This window comes from Geotrypetes seraphini, chromosome 19, assembly GCF_902459505.1.
Source record: "Geotrypetes seraphini chromosome 19, aGeoSer1.1, whole genome shotgun sequence".
Classification (NCBI taxonomy): domain Eukaryota; kingdom Metazoa; phylum Chordata; class Amphibia; order Gymnophiona; family Dermophiidae; genus Geotrypetes; species Geotrypetes seraphini.
The window spans coordinates 1,317,418-1,337,314 of NC_047102.1; the positions used below are offsets into that span (position 1 = coordinate 1,317,418).

Below are 19,897 nucleotides of genomic sequence, written 5' to 3' on the forward strand. Positions count from 1 at the left end.
AAGGCTCATAGTTGGGATTGGCCACCGTGAGGACAGGCTACTGGGCTTGACGGAGCATTGGTCTGACCCGGTAAGGCTATTCTTATGTCGGTTGTGGGGTGTTTTTTGCCTATAGTCACTTGACTATTCAATATGAGGCAGGAAAGGGTCAAAGTATAACTAAGTTGGCCCAATTTGCACTTCGTTTTGGACTAGAGAAGTTGTGATGTTACGTGTATGGAGCCATTACTCTCTTTACTCTCCTTTTGCCTATTGACATCTGTTTAAGGTGGAGAATGGGAAGGATGAATTGCATCCTCCTCTCTTTCTCTAACGTGTTTGCAGCGTTATTTTTCGTCCCCTTTGCTATTGGACCTCGAAGTGATATTTATGGTATATTTCATATTTTTGAGGTTTGGTTTGATTTCATTTTAATTTCTATTTTACATTTTTCGATCCTGGAGCACACAGGCTCAACCAAAACAGTTTGCAATCTTTTATTTCTCTCTTGGCATTTACTATTCACCACTATTTGTTTCAAATTCACGCATCATCCTTTCAATGTTCTCTATATCCCTATATGGGATTTCATTCACCACACTGTATTTACAATCAAACCTCGTTTCACATTCAGCAGTTTGTCTCTTATGAGCACTATATATATACATACATACATACATACACACATACATTCTTCACTGGTTCACGTTTCCGCCATTTTTCTAATTTTCTCATTAATCATATGAGCCCATGAATTCTTTTTTACACATATTACATGCTTACATTTTTATAGGACCCCGGAAGAAGTTTGTTTTATACCAAAACATGGACCTTGTCGAGTCCATGCCATGTGTATAACTTGGACCTGTCAAGTAATTTGTTTTATTTGTGAAGACTTTTACAAACAAACTGATCTTTGAGATCATCGTTTCCAGAGTTTTGCTTTGCTTTTTGCTGTCCCCCTCCTACTGTGGAACTGTTTGGTGAACTTTTCTTGTTTCAGTAACTATAAAACATTGGTACTACTTGGAATGTTTATTGTCATATTCTTTTGTAACTTCAAAGAAAACAAATAAATGCTTATTGGATTGGGGCAAAAATGTTCTATACTCAAGGCACTGAATACTCAATAGAAAAAGTATTAGAAAATATTAATGGTGAATATAGGGGTCTTTAGAGTAAGTAATAAGCTGAAAAGAGGAGGTACAGAGATCCACTCAGTTGCTTACAAAAGCCTTAGGCAAAAAACTCCATGGCCCAGATTCACTAAAGATAGGGAGTCAATCGCTGTTGGCCAATTTTAAAACTATCTTCTTTGAATGCAAATGATTTGCACGCAAACTCTCAACTCAAAGCGATTGATTCGGGGCAAAAGCAGCCTCCTGTCACTGCTGTCAGGGCTTAAATTTTTTTTAAAAAAATTGGGCAGATATTTTGCATGTATTACACATGCAAAATAACAGCCTGATTTAAAAAAAAAAAATTTTAAGCCCCCCCCCCCTCCCAAAAAAAAAAAAAAGATTATGGCAGGAGGGATTCCCACTCCCTCCTGCCATCAGTCCCACTCCCGACTTCCCCCCCCCCAAAAAAAACCAACAAACAGCAAGAGGGATGCCGACTCTCCTGCCACCGGATACCCCCTCCCTGTTCCTGGTCCCCTCTCCACCCTCTTCCCCGTACCTGTAACGGAGCAGGAGGGGTGCTCAGTCCCTCCTGCTCCAATGACTCCAGCGATGCGTCTGAGGCCTTGAGCCCCGCCCCAGTGCATCATGTAATGCACGGGGAGGGGCCTAATGCTCTGATTGGCTGAGGGGCCCAAGGCGCCTCTACCAATCAGGGACTTCTTTAGGGAGTAGCCTAAGGAAGTCCCTGATTGGCTATTGCTTTATTATATATTCTGCTATGCTTTTTTTTTATATATTCTGCAAAAAATGCATTGCGAACCCATGGTTTTAAAGATATTTTACAGTATGGGGTTGTAAGGGTAGAAGAGGACAGAGAGGCAGCAAGGATATAAGCAACTGGTCCTCAGCAGTCGCTTCACTTCGTATCGGCAAACCCAATCGGTGTTTTAGTGAATTGATGGCTTCCTACTTTTGCATGCCATTTCCCCTCATTTGCGATACATCAAAATTTTTATGAAACTTGATTAATAGGATCTAGGATGCCAGACGAACTATGTACTTTAAGTAACAGCTGTTTCAAACCCTTTAATATCAGACTATGGAACATTTTCAAATCACTGAAACATATCCAATGACTCTTCCTTTTCTTTATCAAGCCAAAAACTAGGGCTGGCCAAAACTACTAGCATTAAGAATGCCATAAAAATAATGCAAAGAATATTTCATGGTTTCATTCTGCAGAATTTATAGCCTACAACTTCAAAAAGATTGCTCCCACTAGAAAATAAAAATATACAGAATAATAAAATAACAAGCACACAATACTAAAACAAAGTCACCCTCCTCCCATACTTGATTAGTAGATGCTTTATGAATGCAGTAAAATGATCAACATAAGTCCTGGAATGCTTTACTAAATTTTATCTCCATAGACACATAATGGGAGGATGGCCTTAGTAAATCGAGCTCTCAGAAAGCTAATCACAGTCTTATTATTAATAGCATTGATGCCATGAGCAGACTACAATTATATTTTGTATTTAATCTGTTTATGGTGCTCTCAAGAAAAGCATTTTCCCACAGAGCTATAGGCACATCTGCAAAACACAGTTTTGACACGTTTCCAATGTTTCTTTATTAAATTACCCACAACTGGTAGTGGGAGGATAAGTGATTGTGAAATAAAGGCTTTTGAATTGAATGCAATTGAGTTCAGAGCAACACGGTGAGATTATTTGAGAAGCCTCCAGACAGGAAAGATGTGTAATTCTCATTCAGCGGTCATTTGTGAAATGCCTTCATGCTAAATGTTTTGGAAGCAAACTAATCGTCTTGAAATTTGCAGTAAACTGTGTGAAGGTGTAGAAAAATACTGACTAACTGGCAATATCATCTCAATAACTGTGATAAAGGAATAACATACTGAAAGGTTCAACTCAATTCAAAAGTCTTTTAAAGACTTTTTGTAGATTACAGAATCAATAAAACGTAAAACCTCTAAGCAAAATCAGTACTAGCAAATGATCACGAGCAATCATTCAGTCCTAGAGCTACACGTAGGTACTTTTGTAGAATGGGCTGAAGTAGACATCTAATTTAAAAGAAGATTTAAGGGACTAATTTATGGAACACTTAACATTTTTTATACATGAAATTACACTTGAAGATTGCTTGGATGTATAAATCACATAAATTTTACATTTTTCTCTCTCATTAAGTCCTATACCCCAGCACTAATTTTATTCAACATCAATTTGCAGATGTACATGTCCAAAATGGAAGTCAAATCAATAAATAAGGCAAACATTGCTAACTGTAAATAATTCTTGCCATTCACAAAGAAAATGGTCAGCTCATGAAGACAGGTAACTATCCCTAACTACACTAGGCACAGTGTACAAGTTCTCCAACCCTGAGAGGTTTGGCTGCCTGCAAATGAGAGAAAAATTGCCAGAATCATGTCAGAAACTAAAATCTAGTCACCACCAATGTTTATAATTCACAAAGGTATAAGGTGGCCATATAGATGTTTGTTACTACAAGGATCCTTTATAATACAAAGAGGGGCATTAAAAAAAACATCCCAATCCTACCCATTTGGACATGGGTGGGGCCAGCATAGTAATGGACTGAAACTTAGACATCCCAACAGAGCAATGGGACACCTTAGAGGGCACTGCTGTGAAATTCACATAAAGAGTGCCAGCTATATATCTCACCATAACCCTCTTATAATTTAGGGAGAGCCCCCCCCCCCAAAAAAAAAAAATACTACCACCCCAATAGCACTTATGGCTGTAGATGGCACCTTTATGGCAGTATAGTAGGGTTCTACCATAAATGTAGTGGTTAGAGTGGCTTATGGGCCTGGGTCCACCTCCCAGGCTACTTAAGACACCTGTGTGCAGTTCTATTAGGATGTCTCATACCAGATGCTGCTTTTCTAGAGCCAGGTATGTACCTTTTTGTTCTCATTTTGTGTGGTGGAAGGGGGTCAGTGAGCACTGGGGGGAGTGTGGGGGTGTCTTACCTAGATGAATGCAGTGGTTATCTGGTCAGTTTGGGCACCTTTGTGGCACTTAGACCCTTTTAAAACAGGTCTAGTTCTAAACGTCTTTTTTGAGATATGGCAACCAGAACAGCTTGTATATAACCATGCATATAGCTACTTGCGTGTCCTGCCATCAAGCAGAGTCTTAAACCAGTGTATGGTCTTGAGGATGTTCCTATGCATCATATTTTCTTTTTTATATCCTCTCTGCTCCTCTGACAGAGAATCTTAAAGCAGGAGGCAGGCGAAGCCCATTCACAGGATTGGGCTTCAGGACCACTAGACATCTACAAGAAAGATTACTGAGGTAAGAACCTAATCTTTCTTTCTAGTGCAATATGTCTAATGGTCCTGAATAAAAGGGATGAACCAAAGAAGTCCCCAGAGTACTGAGCCTGCCTTCAAAACAAAGAACTCAAATGTGGAGTCTTTCCTGGCCGTTACGTCCACCCTAGAGAACCTGGTAAAGGTATGAAGGGTAGACCATATAGCCACTACACAAATCTCCTCAGGTGAGACAGTCTTAGTCTCCACCCAAGAGGCAGCAACCCATCTCATGAAGTGTGGTTCAAAGCAATCATGGGCTGCTTACCACAGTTCACATACACGGAGGAAATGGTCATTTTAATCCATCTAGAAATTGAGGTTTTAGACGCCGGCCTCCCTTTCTTGGCATGACAGGTCAGAACAAAAAAGAGATCTAAAAGAAGCAGCTCATTGGGAATTTCGAGGTACTGAAGAAGCACTTGCTTGACATCCAGCAAATGCAACACTTTATCCCTTGGCAAAAAGTGGGCAAATGAACTTCCAGAAAGACATGGAAGGCCAAGACTACTTTGGGTAAGTAGGACAGAACTGTGTATAAGGGTAACCCTGCTTCCATAATCCTAAGGAACAGCTAGGAAAGAGCTTGTAATTTAGAAACTCAAGTTGCCGGCATAATCGCCACCAGGAACACTGTCTTGACTGCAAGATCCCAAAGGGGAGTCTCCCATAAGGGCTCATACAGAGCAATACTGAGATCTTGCAACACCATGTTAAGGTTCCAGGAAAGGAAAAGGGCAAGCACTGTAGGGCACAACCACAAAGCCTCTTTAATGAACTGGGCGACATCTGGGTGAGAGGCCAAGAAGCCTCTTTCTGTCTGAGCTTGGCAACAGGAAAGGCCTTCTATCTGCAATATTGGCGAACCTACCAACAGCCCTTCTGAAGTCCTTCCTGCAAAAGGACCAAGACTACCGAGATCAGAGCTTTACGATCAACCCTAGAATTGGTGCTTCAATAAATGCAAGTTGTCATGATACCATGTGTATAAACAACATTTCTAAATGTCATTGCTAGCTTCTGTTAAAATAAAATTAATGGAAAGATGCAAAATAGATACTTAACTATTAGCACAGAACCGTTGAGGTAGTTGCGGTATATAAGAATCTATGTTATGTTCACATCATAGCATACTGTAATAAGCTTAACAACTGAATAAATATGCACTTCATATACACATTATAAACATCTATTGGTAACATAGGCATTACATACCACATTAAGGGCTTCTTTTATCAAGCCTTGCTAGCGGGGTTAACAAGTGTGACTTTTCATCATGCGTTAACCCCCGCGCTGGCCTAAAAACTACTGCCTGCTTAAGAGGCGGTTTAGCATGTGTTAAACCGCTACTGCACCTTTGTAAAAGGAGCCCTAAGACTCATTAATGGATAAGAACATAAGAATTGGTTGAGATAGACCAAAGGTCCATCAAGCCCAGCATCCTGTTTCTAACAGTGGTCAACCCAAGTACCTAGCAAGATATCAAGTAGTAAAACAAATTTATGCTGCTTAATTTAGGAATAAGCAGTAGATGATGATGCCACTGTATGTGAATTTCACAGAGTTCTGCATGACCTTTTAAAAGTACCACATAAAAATACGGTATATACTAACCTATAAGCAGAAGTGTTCCAACAGCCAATCCTCCTCCTGGGGGGGGGGGAGGGAAGGGAAAAATAAAGAAAGTCATACTTCTGCAAATAACCCAGTTTGAAGTTATTAAGAGAATTTGCAGATATGATTTTGAATAAGACATCCAATATATTCCTATCGGCTTCTTAGCATTTAGCACACTTTAGTAAAAGGACCCCACAATAAACTTACGGTAAGTTGATTTAGCTGTTTGGTTGCACCATGTTCCTTTCATGAACTGGCAAGACTCTAATGCGGTAGGGATTTTGAGAACTTAATATATTGATAATTTCAATGGCTTAAAATGAAATATTATCTTAGGAGTTGTTACACGATCTGGAATCTATTCTGGCCTCCAATTACAAAATGATGCTGTGGGATGGTCTACATCACAAAGATGGTCCTACCGACCACAGAAATGTTCCTGGGTACCCAACGAAACACACACACACCCTTCCTAGAACTCTTCCCCAGACTCACCGAGAAAGTTGGACAGACAGACGGGTCCTTACATTGTCCAGCCAGCAGACCCGCCTTAGGCGTGCCTCCCTAGGCTCCCGGAGGCACCTTCAATATAGGCGCCCTACCTGGGGGTGCATTTTTTTTTTTAAACATGCATCCTGATTGGCTTAGACAGCTGTAGGATGCCTACAGCTGCCTACAATTGGGATACAGTTTACAAAATTCAGGCCATAGTGTGTACTAAAAACATCTGGTGCCCACAGTCAACCAATTAAATACATGAACAAGTATAACTGGGAATTAATTAGTTTCTGTACACCTACATACTAGATGGCATGTATTGTACCATAATACTACTATGGATATATTTGGGGGAAACAGAATAAAACGGCAAATAGTTATTTTCTATCCTATTAAGGGGTCTTTTTACTAAAGCATGCTAATGCGTAGCATGTGCAAAATGCCATGCAGGCCACTACATACCTATGGGCCACATGGCACTTAACATACACTAAATTAACTAAGATGCAGTCCCTGTCCTTATCCATGTTTTTAAGAGTCAAAATGCCATTCCTCTAGTCACATCACCATTTGATGTCTTAAAATATAAAGTATCAGTAAGGCTGAATATACCCAGTCTTGTATGGATATCCATACTGGATGTTGGTTTGAGTAGGAACCCAAGCCCCACATTTGGAAGAAAGCAGAATAAAGATACTGCTTGGTTATAAATAGATTTTAAGTTTCAAGCAGCCCATTGGGAGGGATTATAAGTTATATTGAAAAGTAATGATGAACATTCAAAGAGAAAGAAGAACATTCTTTAATAAGTACAAGGCATTTTATAAGTGCAGTAACACAGTGCATGAGTCGATTAAAGAGTGAGAGAGCAATGCTGAATATCATTTATCAGGCAATCGCTGCACTCATTAACCCTTTCAGGACCATAAGGATCGTAGGCCAATTTTTGTGGTTTTGACGACATTTTTATGGTAAAAAGGGCTTGCAGATGCCAAAAAATTGATTTTTTTTGTGAAATATCATTATTTTTTTTAAAAAAAATCACACTTCTGGCTTATGGACAGTGTGGCAAGTGAATCTTCTCATCAATCTGGCAACGACGCTAATGAATGAATGTCGGAACCAGTTTGTTTACATAAAGGCAGTATCCTATGGAATCCGTACATATCAAATTTAGAACTGTAGACGATCCCAATCAAAATTTATAGGATTTTTAAGTTATGGGACAAATATGTCCCTTGGTCCTGAAAGGGTTAAAGGTTTACTCATACTGTCACTCTCTGGAGGTTCAGCACCACTTTATTCAAGGGATAATCATTGGGTGTTTGGTTGTTTTTTGTTTTTTAGAGAGGCACGTGTAAGTGGGAAGAGACCTAAGCACCCCCTCCAGCACACTTGGGCTTCCTTTTTGCTGGCACTGTAGGTGGGGGGAGGGGTTTGACATTGGGCAGCTTAAAGGACAAGGCCTTGCACGGTCTGAGTGATGGGCTGCAAGAGTTCATTGACTTTTCTCATTTCCGTCTGGGGCAACGAGGGATTTGAACCCCCAGCTAAGAAGCGGAGAGACGGGAGGGACTTTCAGAGCCAGGCCCGTTTGCAATCGGAGCGGGGAAGCGTCAGACACCGACCTATGAGCGAGTCGAGCGAGGCGACTCCGCTGGACACCAGCAACTGGCCATTCCGCACCGACGCTCTGGTGCCCGGGATGACGGCCAAGCCGCCCCCGACCTTCCTGCGGAAGCTACTGGCGGCCGCCGGCTGCATGCCCTCTTCGCTTCCGCACAGCAGAGGATGCTGGGAGCGCGAGCCCTGGCCAATGAAACCAGAGCGCCGGGGCGGAGCAGCCAATGAGCACACGCGTCGCCACCACGAGGCGGGACCTAGCCCCGGTTCCCATAACAGCGGCCTGAAGCCGGGGGCGCGCGGGCAACTCTGACTCGTCCCGCTACCTGCGCGCGCTTAAAGAGGCTTCGACCCGGTCCCGGCTCCTCCCCCGACTCCAGCAAGGACGAAATCGTCAGGCTAAATGTGCATTGCTCACGAACTGGGGGACCTCGAGATTGGCACGGTGAGGAATGAGTAGCACCCCAGGAACCCAGAGATGGCAACGAGGGGGAAGGGCCAAGGGGCCCCTCTGCTACCGTCTTCCTAGGGATGGACCAAGGGGCCCCTCTGCTACCGTCTTCCTAGGGATGGACCAAGGGGCCCCTCTGCTACCGTCTTCCTAGGGATGGACCAAGGGGCCCCTCTGCTACCGTCTTCCTAGGGATCGACCAAGGGGCCCCTCTGCTACCGTCTTCCTAGGGATCGACCAAGGGGCCCCTCTGCTACCGTCTTCCTAGGGATCAACCAAGGGGCCCCTCTGCTACCGTCTTCCTAGGAACGTAGGGATCGTAATGAGGGGGAAGGACCAAGGGGCCCCTCTGCTACCGTCTTCCTAGGAACCTAGGGATCGACCAAGGGGCCCCTCTGCTACCGTCTTCCTAGGAACGTAGGGATCGTAATGAGGGGGAAGGACCAAGGGGCCCCTCTGCTACCGTCTTCCTAGGGATGGACCAAGGGGCCCCTCTGCTACCGTCTTCCTAGGGATCGACCAAGGGGCCCCTCTGCTACCGTCTTCCTAGGGATGGACCAAGGGGCCCCTCTGCTACCGTCTTCCTAGGAACCTAGGGATCGACCAAGGGGCCCCTCTGCTACCGTCTTCCTAGGAACCTAGGGATCGACCAAGGGGCCCCTCTGCTACCGTCTTCCTAGGAACCTAGGGATCGACCAAGGGGCCCCTCTGCTACCGTCTTCCTAGGGATGGACCAAGGGGCCCCTCTGCTACCGTCTTCCTAGGGATGGACCAAGGGGCCCCTCTGCTACCGTCTTCCTAGGGATCGACCAAGGGGCCCCTCTGCTACCGTCTTCCTAGGGATCGACCAAGGGGCCCCTCTGCTACCGTCTTCCTAGGGATCGACCAAGGGGCCCCTCTGCTACCGTCTTCCTAGGGATGGACCAAGGGGCCCCTCTGCTACCGTCTTCCTAGGAACCTAGGGATGGACCAAGGGGCCCCTCTGCTACCGTCTTCCTAGGGATCGACCAAGGGGCCCCTCTGCTACCGTCTTCCTAGGGATCAACCAAGGGGCCCCTCTGCTACCGTCTTCCTAGGAACCTAGGGATCGACCAAGGGGCCCCTCTGCTACTGTCTTCCTAGGAACCTAGGGATCGACCAAGGGGCCCCTCTGCTACCGTCTTCCTAGGGATCGACCAAGGGGCCCCTCTGCTACCGTCTTCCTAGGGATCAACCAAGGGGCCCCTCTGCTACCGTCTTCCTAGGGATCGACCAAGGGGCCCCTCTGCTACCGTCTTCCTAGGAACCTAGGGATCGACCAAGGGGCCCCTCTGCTACCGTCTTCCTAGGGATCGACCAAGGGGCCCCTCTGCTACCGTCTTCCTAGGAACCTAGGGATCGACCAAGGGGCCCCTCTGCTACCATCTTCCTAGGAACCTAGGGATCGACCAAGGGGCCCCTCTGCTACCGTCTTCCTAGGAACCTAGGGATCGACCAAGGGGCCCCTCTGCTACCGTCTTCCTAGGAACGTAGGGATCGTAATGAGGGGGAAGGACCAAGGGGCCCCTCTGGTAGCGTCTTCCTAGGAACGTAGGGATCGTAATGAGGGGAAAGGACCAAGGGGCCCCTCTGGTATCGTCTTCCTAGGAACGTAGGGATCGTAATGAGTGGGAAGGACCAAGGGGCCCCTCTGGTACCGTCTTCCTAGGAACGTAGGGATCATAACGAGGGGGAAGGACCAAGGGCCCCTCTAGTACCGTAACGAGGGGGAAGGACCAAGGGGCCCCTCTGCTGCCGTCTTCCTAGGAACGTAATGATCATAATGAGGGGGAAGAACCAAGGGGCCCCTCTAGTACCATAACGAGTGGGAAGGACCAAGAGGTCCCTCTGGTACCGTCTTCCTAGGAACGTAGGGATTGTAACGAGTGGAAAGGACCAAGGGGCCCCTCTGCCACCGTCTTCCTAGGAATGTAGGGATCGTAATGAGGGGGGAAGGACCAAGAGGCCCCTCTGGTACCGTCTTCCTAGGAACGTAGTGATTATAATGAGGGGGAAGGACCAAGGGTCCCCTCTAGTACCGTAATGAGGGGGAAGGACCAAGGGGCCCCTCTGTTACCGTCTTCCTAGGAACATAGGGATCGTAATGAAGGGGAAGGACCAAGGGGCCCCTCTGCTACCGTCTTCCTAGGAACGTAGGGATCGACCAAGGGGCCCCTCTGCTACCGTCTTCTTAGGAATGTAGGGATCGTAACGAGATGGAAGGACCAAGGGGCCCCTCTGGTACCGTCTTCCTAGGAATGTAGGGATCGTAATGAGGGGGAAGGACCAAGGGGCCCCTCTGGTACCGTAATGAGGGGGAAGGACCAATGGGCCCCTCTGCTGCCGTCTTCCTAGGAACGTAGTGATCATAATGAGGGGGAAGGACCAAGGGTCCCCTCTAGTACCGTAACGAGGGGGAAAGACCAAGAGGCCCCTCTGGTACCGTCTTCCTAGGAACGTAGTGATCGTAACGAGGGGTAAGGACCAAGGGCCCTCTTGTACCGTAACGAGGGGGAAGGACCAAGGGGCCCCTCTGGTACCGTAATGAGGGGGAAGGACCAAGAGGCCCCTCTGTTACCGTCTTCCTAGGAACATAGGGATCGTAACGAGGGGGAAGGGGCCCCTCTGGTACCATCTTCCTAGGAACATAGGGATCATAATGAGGGGGAAGGACCAAGGGGCCCCTCTGGTACCGTCTTTCTAGGAACGTAGGGATCATAACGAGGGGGAAGGACCAAGGGGCCCCTCTGCTACCATCTTCCTAGGAACGTAGGGATCTTAACGAGGGGGAAGGACCAAGGGGCCCCTCTAGTACCGTCTTCCTAGGAAAGTAGGGATCTTAACGAGGGGGAAGGACCAAGAAGCCTCTCGGCTACCGTCTTCCTAGAAATGTAAGGATTGTCACAAGGGGGAAGGACCAAGGGGCCCTCTGGTACCGTCTTTCTAGGAACGTAGGGATTGTAACAAGGGGGAAGGACCAAGGGGCCCCTCTGCTACCGTCTTCCTAGGAATGTTGGGTTGGTAACGAGGGGGAAGGACCAAGGGGCTCCTCTGGTAGGGTCTTCCTAGCAAAGACATTGGGAACATAAGAATTGTAATGACAGGGAAGGACCAAGGAGCCCCTCAGCATGTAGGAGGTGTGCTGGTACACAAAGCATACTTGCTAGATTGTGAAGAGATACATATCTACGCACCAAATTTTGTATCTGCACCCAGATATGTGCACTTTCTGGAATGCTATTCTGTGCATCAGTATTGGTATCGCTGAGATTTTGTGCAAAGAATAGCATTACATTACATTACATGTTAGTGAATGCCTTCTGAACCGTTTTGCTGATTTGAGGTTGCTTGGTGCAGCCTTTGTCTATCATTGTTCCCAGCAGTTTTAGGTTGAGTTGTAAGGGATAGGTGATGGAGTTTATTTCTAGATCTGTTACTGTTATGGTTAGGGTTGCAGATGTATGCACATGAGAACTCTGAATGCCGACCTTATATGCAAGATCTAGCTGCTGCTCGAGCAGACCCCTGTGCACACATGCATCTGCTTCACTCTGCCATGTTAGTGCACATTTTTTGCACAGAGCTGATTTGTATATTATTTGGTTTCTGTGCCAAGGAGCAAAATTTTGGTGTTGCTTAAGGAGTTCCTTCAATAAATGTTTTCTGCATTGACTTTTCTGTCATGTAGCATTCAGGTCTCGATAACATGCTAATTAATGCCAAATTGTGCCAGTTATCTATGGAGCAGTGGATTATAACCATTTCTCATGGACCATCAAACAGCTTTTGAATGATGATGGCTTTTGGCCCTCCAACCTCAATCTAACATAGGGGTCTAAAGTTTGTGATACTGTTCCAAATTCCTTTGTGCCACCTAAAGCCTGTATTTGCAATTGTTTTGCTAGATATGCATTACTGTAACTTATTTTATAGTAAACAGTGCAGATAAGATATTTTTCTCCTGTTCTTAGTTCAGCTGTGTCTGCCAGGCTTTAGGTTTTTGCACTCATGCCCCCTAAACCAATTTCACTTTTAATTTAAAAGGGTTTCTTAGAATTCCAGAAGTCATTTAATCAAGTTCATTCTTCTCTGTGAGTAGATGTCGAAGGTGATAAGCTCCTTTGGTCATTTTTTATTTTAGGATTGAATGAGTGTGTGGATGTTCACTGTTCCTTTCCTTTATTGCCTGTTTTTGATATAGCATTTGAGGAACCAAGTGGTGAACACAGTAAATAAAATCAATAAATAATATTATTTTAGACATGATAAACAGACTTAATTCAAATTGTCACTTTACTATGGTGCCATAGGTTATTGTATTTGAATTTGTTCTTTAAATTTTAATTGAAGAATTTTATACATACATGGAATGTAAATCTTTTGAATTTTGCTTTCAAAGAATTTACATTTCCTGTTCTGCAGGTTTTGTCACAAAAATGATGTGTGCATGAGCCTGAAGGGATGTTTTACAGGATTTGACTCTTGCTGGCAGGTGAAGATATTAAGTGGGTAAGCCTCTTTAAGCCTTGGCCAGCTTTGGGAATCGGGGGGAGGTAGGAGAAGAAATGGTGACCCTGGGATCTAATCATTAGAAGAAAGATGGAATCAGACTTCTGGTTAAACAAAAAAAAGATTAACTCATATTTTAGTTCATGCTTTTAAAAACTGAAATTAGATGAAAAGATAATTCCAAATTAATTTTATTTATGAATGGGACAACACATTAGCATTGAACTCACAACAGATTATATCACTTTTATTCCATTTTACAAGCTTAGCAGCACAAACAGAATAATCACCATATTATTTGGCTGTCATCTGCTGAAGAGAAATCAAAGATCACAAGGAGGTTTTCATGTCCTTTTTGTTCCAAGCTCCCATCTGGGAGGACTCTGGTGTGTTATCATATGGAACGTGGGATTTTCTGTAATCTGTGGAGCTGTACTGCCATTTGAATCTTCATTCCATGTTTGTGTAATTTATCATTTTAATGAGACTGTAGCCTTAGTGGGTTTTGAAATATATTAAAAGCTCTTTTGTGCATATGCTTTTGTTCTTGCTTTATAAGCACAGTGTATTTTAAACCTGATGAATTTCTATTCATGGATGTGGATGTCTGGGGATTTACTGAGAGAATAGTGTTGCACTTATGAATTACCATGTGTTAAGTTTTTTTTATACTTTTTGCATATGTAAGAAAATAATTGTCTCTAAATAATTGTCTCTAATTTAGCAACTTACAAGAAAATGTGAAGGTTTGTGTTTTATAGCCATTCTCTCCTCCTTCCTCCCCCCCCTTTTGTGTCCCCTTCCTTTCCAGTTTGTGTTCCATTCATGCTTACAGGTTTATTTTCAGGCCTGTATGACATTCCCATTAAAGATTTACGTACTGTAGTTATACTTTGATTGGGATCTAGCTAGGTACTTGGGACCTGGGTTGGCCACTGTTGGAAACAGGATATTGGCCTTGATGGGCCTTCGGTCTGTCCCAGTACGTCAACTCTTATGTTCTTATTTACTTTTGGAGTCTTTTTGAATGCTTATGGTATTTGGAAACAGGTGATTGGCTTTTTAATTGATTTGGTGAACCGTGATTTTTGTGTTCAGAGGCTGAAACTGGTGGGGATTAAGGATACAGTGTTGAACTGGTTTTCTTTTTTTTTTTTTTTGAGAGGGGGCTTTTTTTAGAGGAGAGTGTGACATAGTGGTTAGAGAAACAGCCTCAGCACTCTGAGGTTGTGGCTTCAAATCCTGACCTGCTCCTTGTGACTCTGGGCAAGTCACTTACCCCCTCTTCTGTTAAACTGCGCCAGCAGTTTTTAGCGCAGAGAGCCGCGCTGAATGGCCCTCGCTGCTCCCGACGCTCATTGGAACTCCCCTATACTATTCAATCTATTCATGAGCTTTCTCTGAAACATTAACTTCAACAACGAACACATGTTATCGTATGCAGATGACATCCTTCTCCTCATCCCAACAATAAGCAACCAAGCTGATGCAATCCAAAAAATCTCTGACAGCATCTATAAGATATAAACATGGGCCACAATCAACAAATTCAAATTAAATGCTTCTAAAACTAAAATTCTCTGCAACAGACAGGTCCGACAAGCATCATATTTCCACCAGGAGCCACCATAGAGGTAGAACAATCCTCCAAAGTGCTGGGTGTCATATTAGAACCACAAATCTCCAACCTATGGAAAAAAACCTTCTTCACTTTGAGACAACTTAGACTCAATAGACTATACATCCATCAACAATATTTCACACCACTTGTGCAGATGCTAATTCTATCACAAATGGACTACTGCATCTATGTGGCCATTTTTATTTATTTATATTTAAAGATTTATTGCCCACAGCATCCAACAATTCTGCTCGGGGCACAATAAAACATTCACAATAAAATCATAACAAACAAATATAATAAAAACATTCAAAAAAACATTCCCTAGCCTTCAAGCTGCAACTCATAATCAAGTTGAAAAAATATGATTCAATCTCTACCTACTGCAAACAACTACACTGGCCACCCGTCCCAGCCCCCCCCCAAAAAAAATTTCCTGCATAATGTTCCACATACTCAACGGAAGCTTTGCCATACCACTTATTCACCCTGGCATTATCCTATTCACCCAGAAATTGACAAGCTCCAGCTGAACTTCCCCTCAACAAAAAACCTCAGGTACAAATGCATATTTAGCACCATGTTCACATATATTGGTGCAAAAACATGGAACAGTCTCACAACAACCATCAGATCCAAACTAAACTACCCATCATTTTGCAAGAAACTAAAGACCTACCTCTTTGACTCCATATACTCTACCGACAATTAACTTTCTGACTGTAACCCCTTTCTCATCGGTACCTATATTATGCAACCTACCAGCTTAAGTCTACTAAATACTTCTGCACTACTCAAAACCGAACCATTCCTATCTATAGAACTATATCTTCTCCTATTATATTTGCAATGTACCAATTTGTATTTCGACTTTTCAAATTGTAAGTATCCTTGAATCTGTTTGATCATAATGTGACTCAGAAATTCCAGATTAGATTAGAAATTTCCATACCGTTACTGTCCCAAGGATCAGCTACTCCCTTAGATGATTTGAGGACCCTAGTCGGAAGTAGGGAGTCAGTTATTGCTCTTGACCAAGGGGATGACCCTGTTCAAGTCCACTGCTGTCCCACGTGTTATTTTGGATATTCTCAGTGAGTTGAAGTTGGACCCTCAACAGCTATCCACCTCGCAGTGCTCTGGCAGATACTCCATATACTTCATAGTGCCCAAGAAAGGCATACAAAACTGGAGTCTGATCCTGGATATGAACTCCTTAAATGCGGCATGAAGACTGTTCAGTCAGTCATTGTGGCAGTGACTCCAGGGGAATTCCTAGCCTTTCTAGATTTGACGGAGGCCTACTTTCACATTCCTGTCTTCCCGGATCACAAAAAATATCTGAGATTCTATGTTCTTCAAAGGCATTGCAAAGTTTGCGGAGCTGCCTTTCAGATTGGCTATGGCCCCCACGCACATTCATCAAGGTGGTAGTGGCAGCTCACTTCCACAGGATGAGGATACAAGTACACCCGTATCTGGACGATTGGCTGATCAGAGTGCCTTCCTGACCAGTGGGCGAGCAGGTAGTGCAACAAGTGATGGATCTACTAGAGAATCTGGTCTTTCTCATCTGGCAGACTCCAGACCTAGAGGAGTGATCTCTGTCCCCAAGAGAGTTCAATCTCATTATTCAGCACTGGGGAAAACTGCTGTTGGACTTAATGACTTTGGCCAAGACTGCAACAGGTGAATCGCTTCTACAGTCGAAGAACCAAACCAGGAAGCACAGGGCTGGATGCATTGGTGCAGCCCTGGCCAACAGAATCTCCTCTGCGTGTTTCCACCATAGCCCATGGTGGCAAACAGCCACTAATTTCTCTCAAGGTGCATTCAACCAGAAGTGTGGCCTCTTTCTGGGCGGAATCCTGGGTAGTTCCTTCTGAAGAGATCTACTCTCCATACCTTTACAAAGTTCTACAGAGTGGATGTGGTGGCTCGAGAGGACACTGCTTTTGATTTCTCTGTTTTAAGGGCAGACTCATCTGTCCCTCCCTAGACATCTGGCACTTCTTTAGTACATCATCTAAGGTACAGACTCCTGCGTTGATGTAACAGTTTGAAAGATTAGGTTCTTACATGGATAATCTGTTAATCATACGTAGGAGTCTGTACTGCCCGTCCTGTCAGCTTTGCACTTCGTCTGCTTTTGCCTGGACCTTGCTGGCATCCGACACTGGAGTTCCTCTGTCAGTTGGATAGCCAAGTAAGAAGAAATTCCTAAGAAAAGTAATGTGTGTATTGCACATCAGCAGATTGGTTCTTTGATACAGATAAGTTGCAAGTTCATGTTAATTATTGCTCTCTTTTTTTTTAATAAGTTACAGAGCAGAATAGAAATGTATGATATCTCTAGGAAAGCTTCCCATGCCCCTCCTTCTCTTTTCTTCTGTTTCAATGGAGTTCGATTGCTCTGATATGAACTGAAGAGGGCACTATACATCACTGGTGAAGGAGGAGGAGCTGAAAGATGTAATTGACATCTTTCTGCAGCAGTTCTGACTACAGAAAGATAACACCTAAGGTGCAGACTCCTGTGTATGATTAACAGAAAGAAGATTATCCAGGTAAGAATCTAATCTTTCATTATGAAAAGGTGGCAAAGGGAAAGAGGGTAGGCTAGATTAAGTTGCATTGTTGTTTTGATCCAGTTTGCTTTTTTTACTACTTTCACTACTGCCAATGTAAGGCTTGAATGCTGAGATTTTGATAATCTCTGTCTGAGGCAGTTTTGCAAAATCAAACTACATTGATAAATATAATCACATAGGCCTACTTACATTTTAGGGTTAATGCTTTGGTGTGTACTGGATTTAGGGAGGGGAGGTCCTTACCTATGTAACTTTCTCTGTTTGTGAGAAGAAAAATGTGATTATTAGCAAGGCCATCTATGTTGGGAGCGCACAAGAGGATCTGGAAGCCACTTAGCTGGTGGGAAGGGGGAGATAGGAGGAAAATAGCACACTGACACCATGTTCACCAACAGTTCTGATGGTCACTGTTATGTATCTTATGGGGCTTATTTTCAAAGCACTTTGTAAGTCTAAGTCAGTGATCTCAAACTCGTGGCCCGCCAGGTACTATTTTGAGGCCCTCGGAATGTTTATCATAATCACAGAAGTAAAATAAAACAGTTTCTTGATCATCTGTCTCTTTAGCTATAAATGAAAATATTATGATTAAGACTTAGCCAAAAGGAAAGATTTAGAAACTATAAAGAGTTTTACCTCATTTCTTTAATAAGACAGTAACTATTTTTTCTGAGGCTCTCCAATTACCTACAAATCCAAAATGTGGCCCTGCAAAGGTTTGGAGTTGGAGACCACTGGTCTAAGTGCTTTGAAAATAGTATCTATGTAATTATGCAATTTAATAATAATCTGCTTGAATATTATGCATTTTACCATCATTGTAGGCCCTTACATTTTAAACTTTTCAATTATTTAAGAATGTCATAGGTAGCTTAGATGTTCTAATTGTATTATGTGCATTGTTATCCAAATAATCAAAACAGTATTAATTTCAAAACATAATCTGCATACCTTTTAGTTACAGCATCTAGTTACTATAGAAGCTGAAACCATTTGTGCTGTCAATAAAAGATGTAATAGGGGATTTAGGCATCTTGAAATGGCCCAGCTAATTTATGTGAATCTATTTTGTTTTAGATAGAAAGAGCAAGCTCCATTTCGTCTTCATATTGCAGTGCACAAGCTGTCTACAGAAAACCAGGCGGCTGAATGTGGAGAGTCCCTTGATATCATTCACTTGCTGTGTAATCTTATTATGCAAAGTTCTAATCTTCACCTAGAATTAATGCTTTTGGGTCACAGTATAGTCATATCAGGGTTTTGAGGTCATGTTTTGTGATCCTTAGCTTATTTTTCTAATTAGCATTGGGATTTAAATTGTATTCCCCAGATACTAGCAAAGATAGACAGCAGAACCTGCTGCCTTTTTGGAAGACAAGACCAACATGAGGTCCTTGGTAGGATTAAACTTCATTTGTAGCTGTAGGGTTTTTTTTAACAGATGTATTATTGCACAGGGAATCGGGGCTAGCAATAGAACAAAATTGGAACTCGATTGGCATTCTCATAGTGCTTTGGCTGCTAAAACAACAGCTGCATGTGGATTTGACTTCTTTCAGGTGAAGCGACTTCCAGTCATTTGGAAAGGATGGGATGAAAAGAAGCCTTGGTGATAATTTGGATGTCTGCAAGATTTAGTAGCAGTGTAATGGGATTATCGGTAACACCTTCATTGCAGAAAAAGCCACCTGGTGCTATAACTGGCAGCGACTGAGAACTAATCCCGCCCCCCCCTTTCCCATCTCTTGGATGTAGTTCATGAAGCTCAAAGAGAATTCTACCCTGCTAGCTGTGATTAATTTTATAAAGAAAAATCAGCTGAGCTGCACATAGAAAGTATTGATGAGAAAACATGAACAGTGCATATTTCCAATAAGACTTTGCATATCATTATTGTATTATCTAAGTAAGATCCTACAAACTTTTTCCCATCCAGAAAATGTAAGACATTATTATGAAAAATAAGATGTATTTTCATAACAAGCCTAGGTATTGTAACTGACGCTGACTACTACATCAATAGTTACCTTGTATTAAGCTTCTGTTTTTATTTTTCATACTGAGTAGAGTCGAATGGGTAAACGTGAATAAACTGCTTATTTAAAAAGTTCAAAGACTAATGGATACATGGGGAAGTTACAGGATAATACTTTTAAAATAAATGAGACAAAATATTTTTTCACTCAACAAATCGTTAAGTTTCGAAACTCATAGCTGGAAAATGCTTTAACAGCAGTTAGCGTATCTGGTTTTAAAAAAGGTTTGGACAGATTTCCCATTAACCATACCACATACCCCGCAATTGTCTACTAGGAATCATTGCAGCTTATATAAGATTAACAAGGTGAAAGACAAGATCATAGAAACATGCTGGCAGATAAAGGCCAAACGCCCATTCAGTCTGCCCATCTGCAGTAACCATTATCTCTTTCTCTCTTCGAGAGATCCCACGTGCCTATCCCAGGCCCTTTTGATAGAAACAGGATGGCA

The 19,897-nt window shown here is 43.2% G+C and overlaps 2 protein-coding genes across 2 annotated transcripts in view; one reads left to right on the forward strand and one right to left on the reverse strand.

The window, feature by feature from the left end:
- Positions 1-8,391, reverse strand: part of ELP4 (elongator acetyltransferase complex subunit 4) — a 141,716-nt gene extending 133,325 nt beyond the window's left edge. The window contains exons 1-2 of the mRNA XM_033928281.1: positions 8,223-8,391; positions 6,094-6,129 (exon numbers count right to left, since the gene is read on the reverse strand). Coding sequence (XP_033784172.1) covers positions 6,094-6,129; positions 8,223-8,358 — 172 coding nt within the window. The 5' untranslated portion in view covers positions 8,359-8,391. The remainder of the gene's footprint in view (positions 1-6,093; positions 6,130-8,222) is intronic.
- Positions 8,392-8,468: 77 nt separating this feature from the next.
- The window catches only part of IMMP1L (inner mitochondrial membrane peptidase subunit 1), a 30,921-nt gene continuing 19,492 nt past the window's right edge, over positions 8,469-19,897 (forward strand). The window contains exon 1 of the mRNA XM_033928282.1: positions 8,469-8,662. The gene's annotated coding sequence lies outside the window, so the exon portion shown is untranslated. The remainder of the gene's footprint in view (positions 8,663-19,897) is intronic.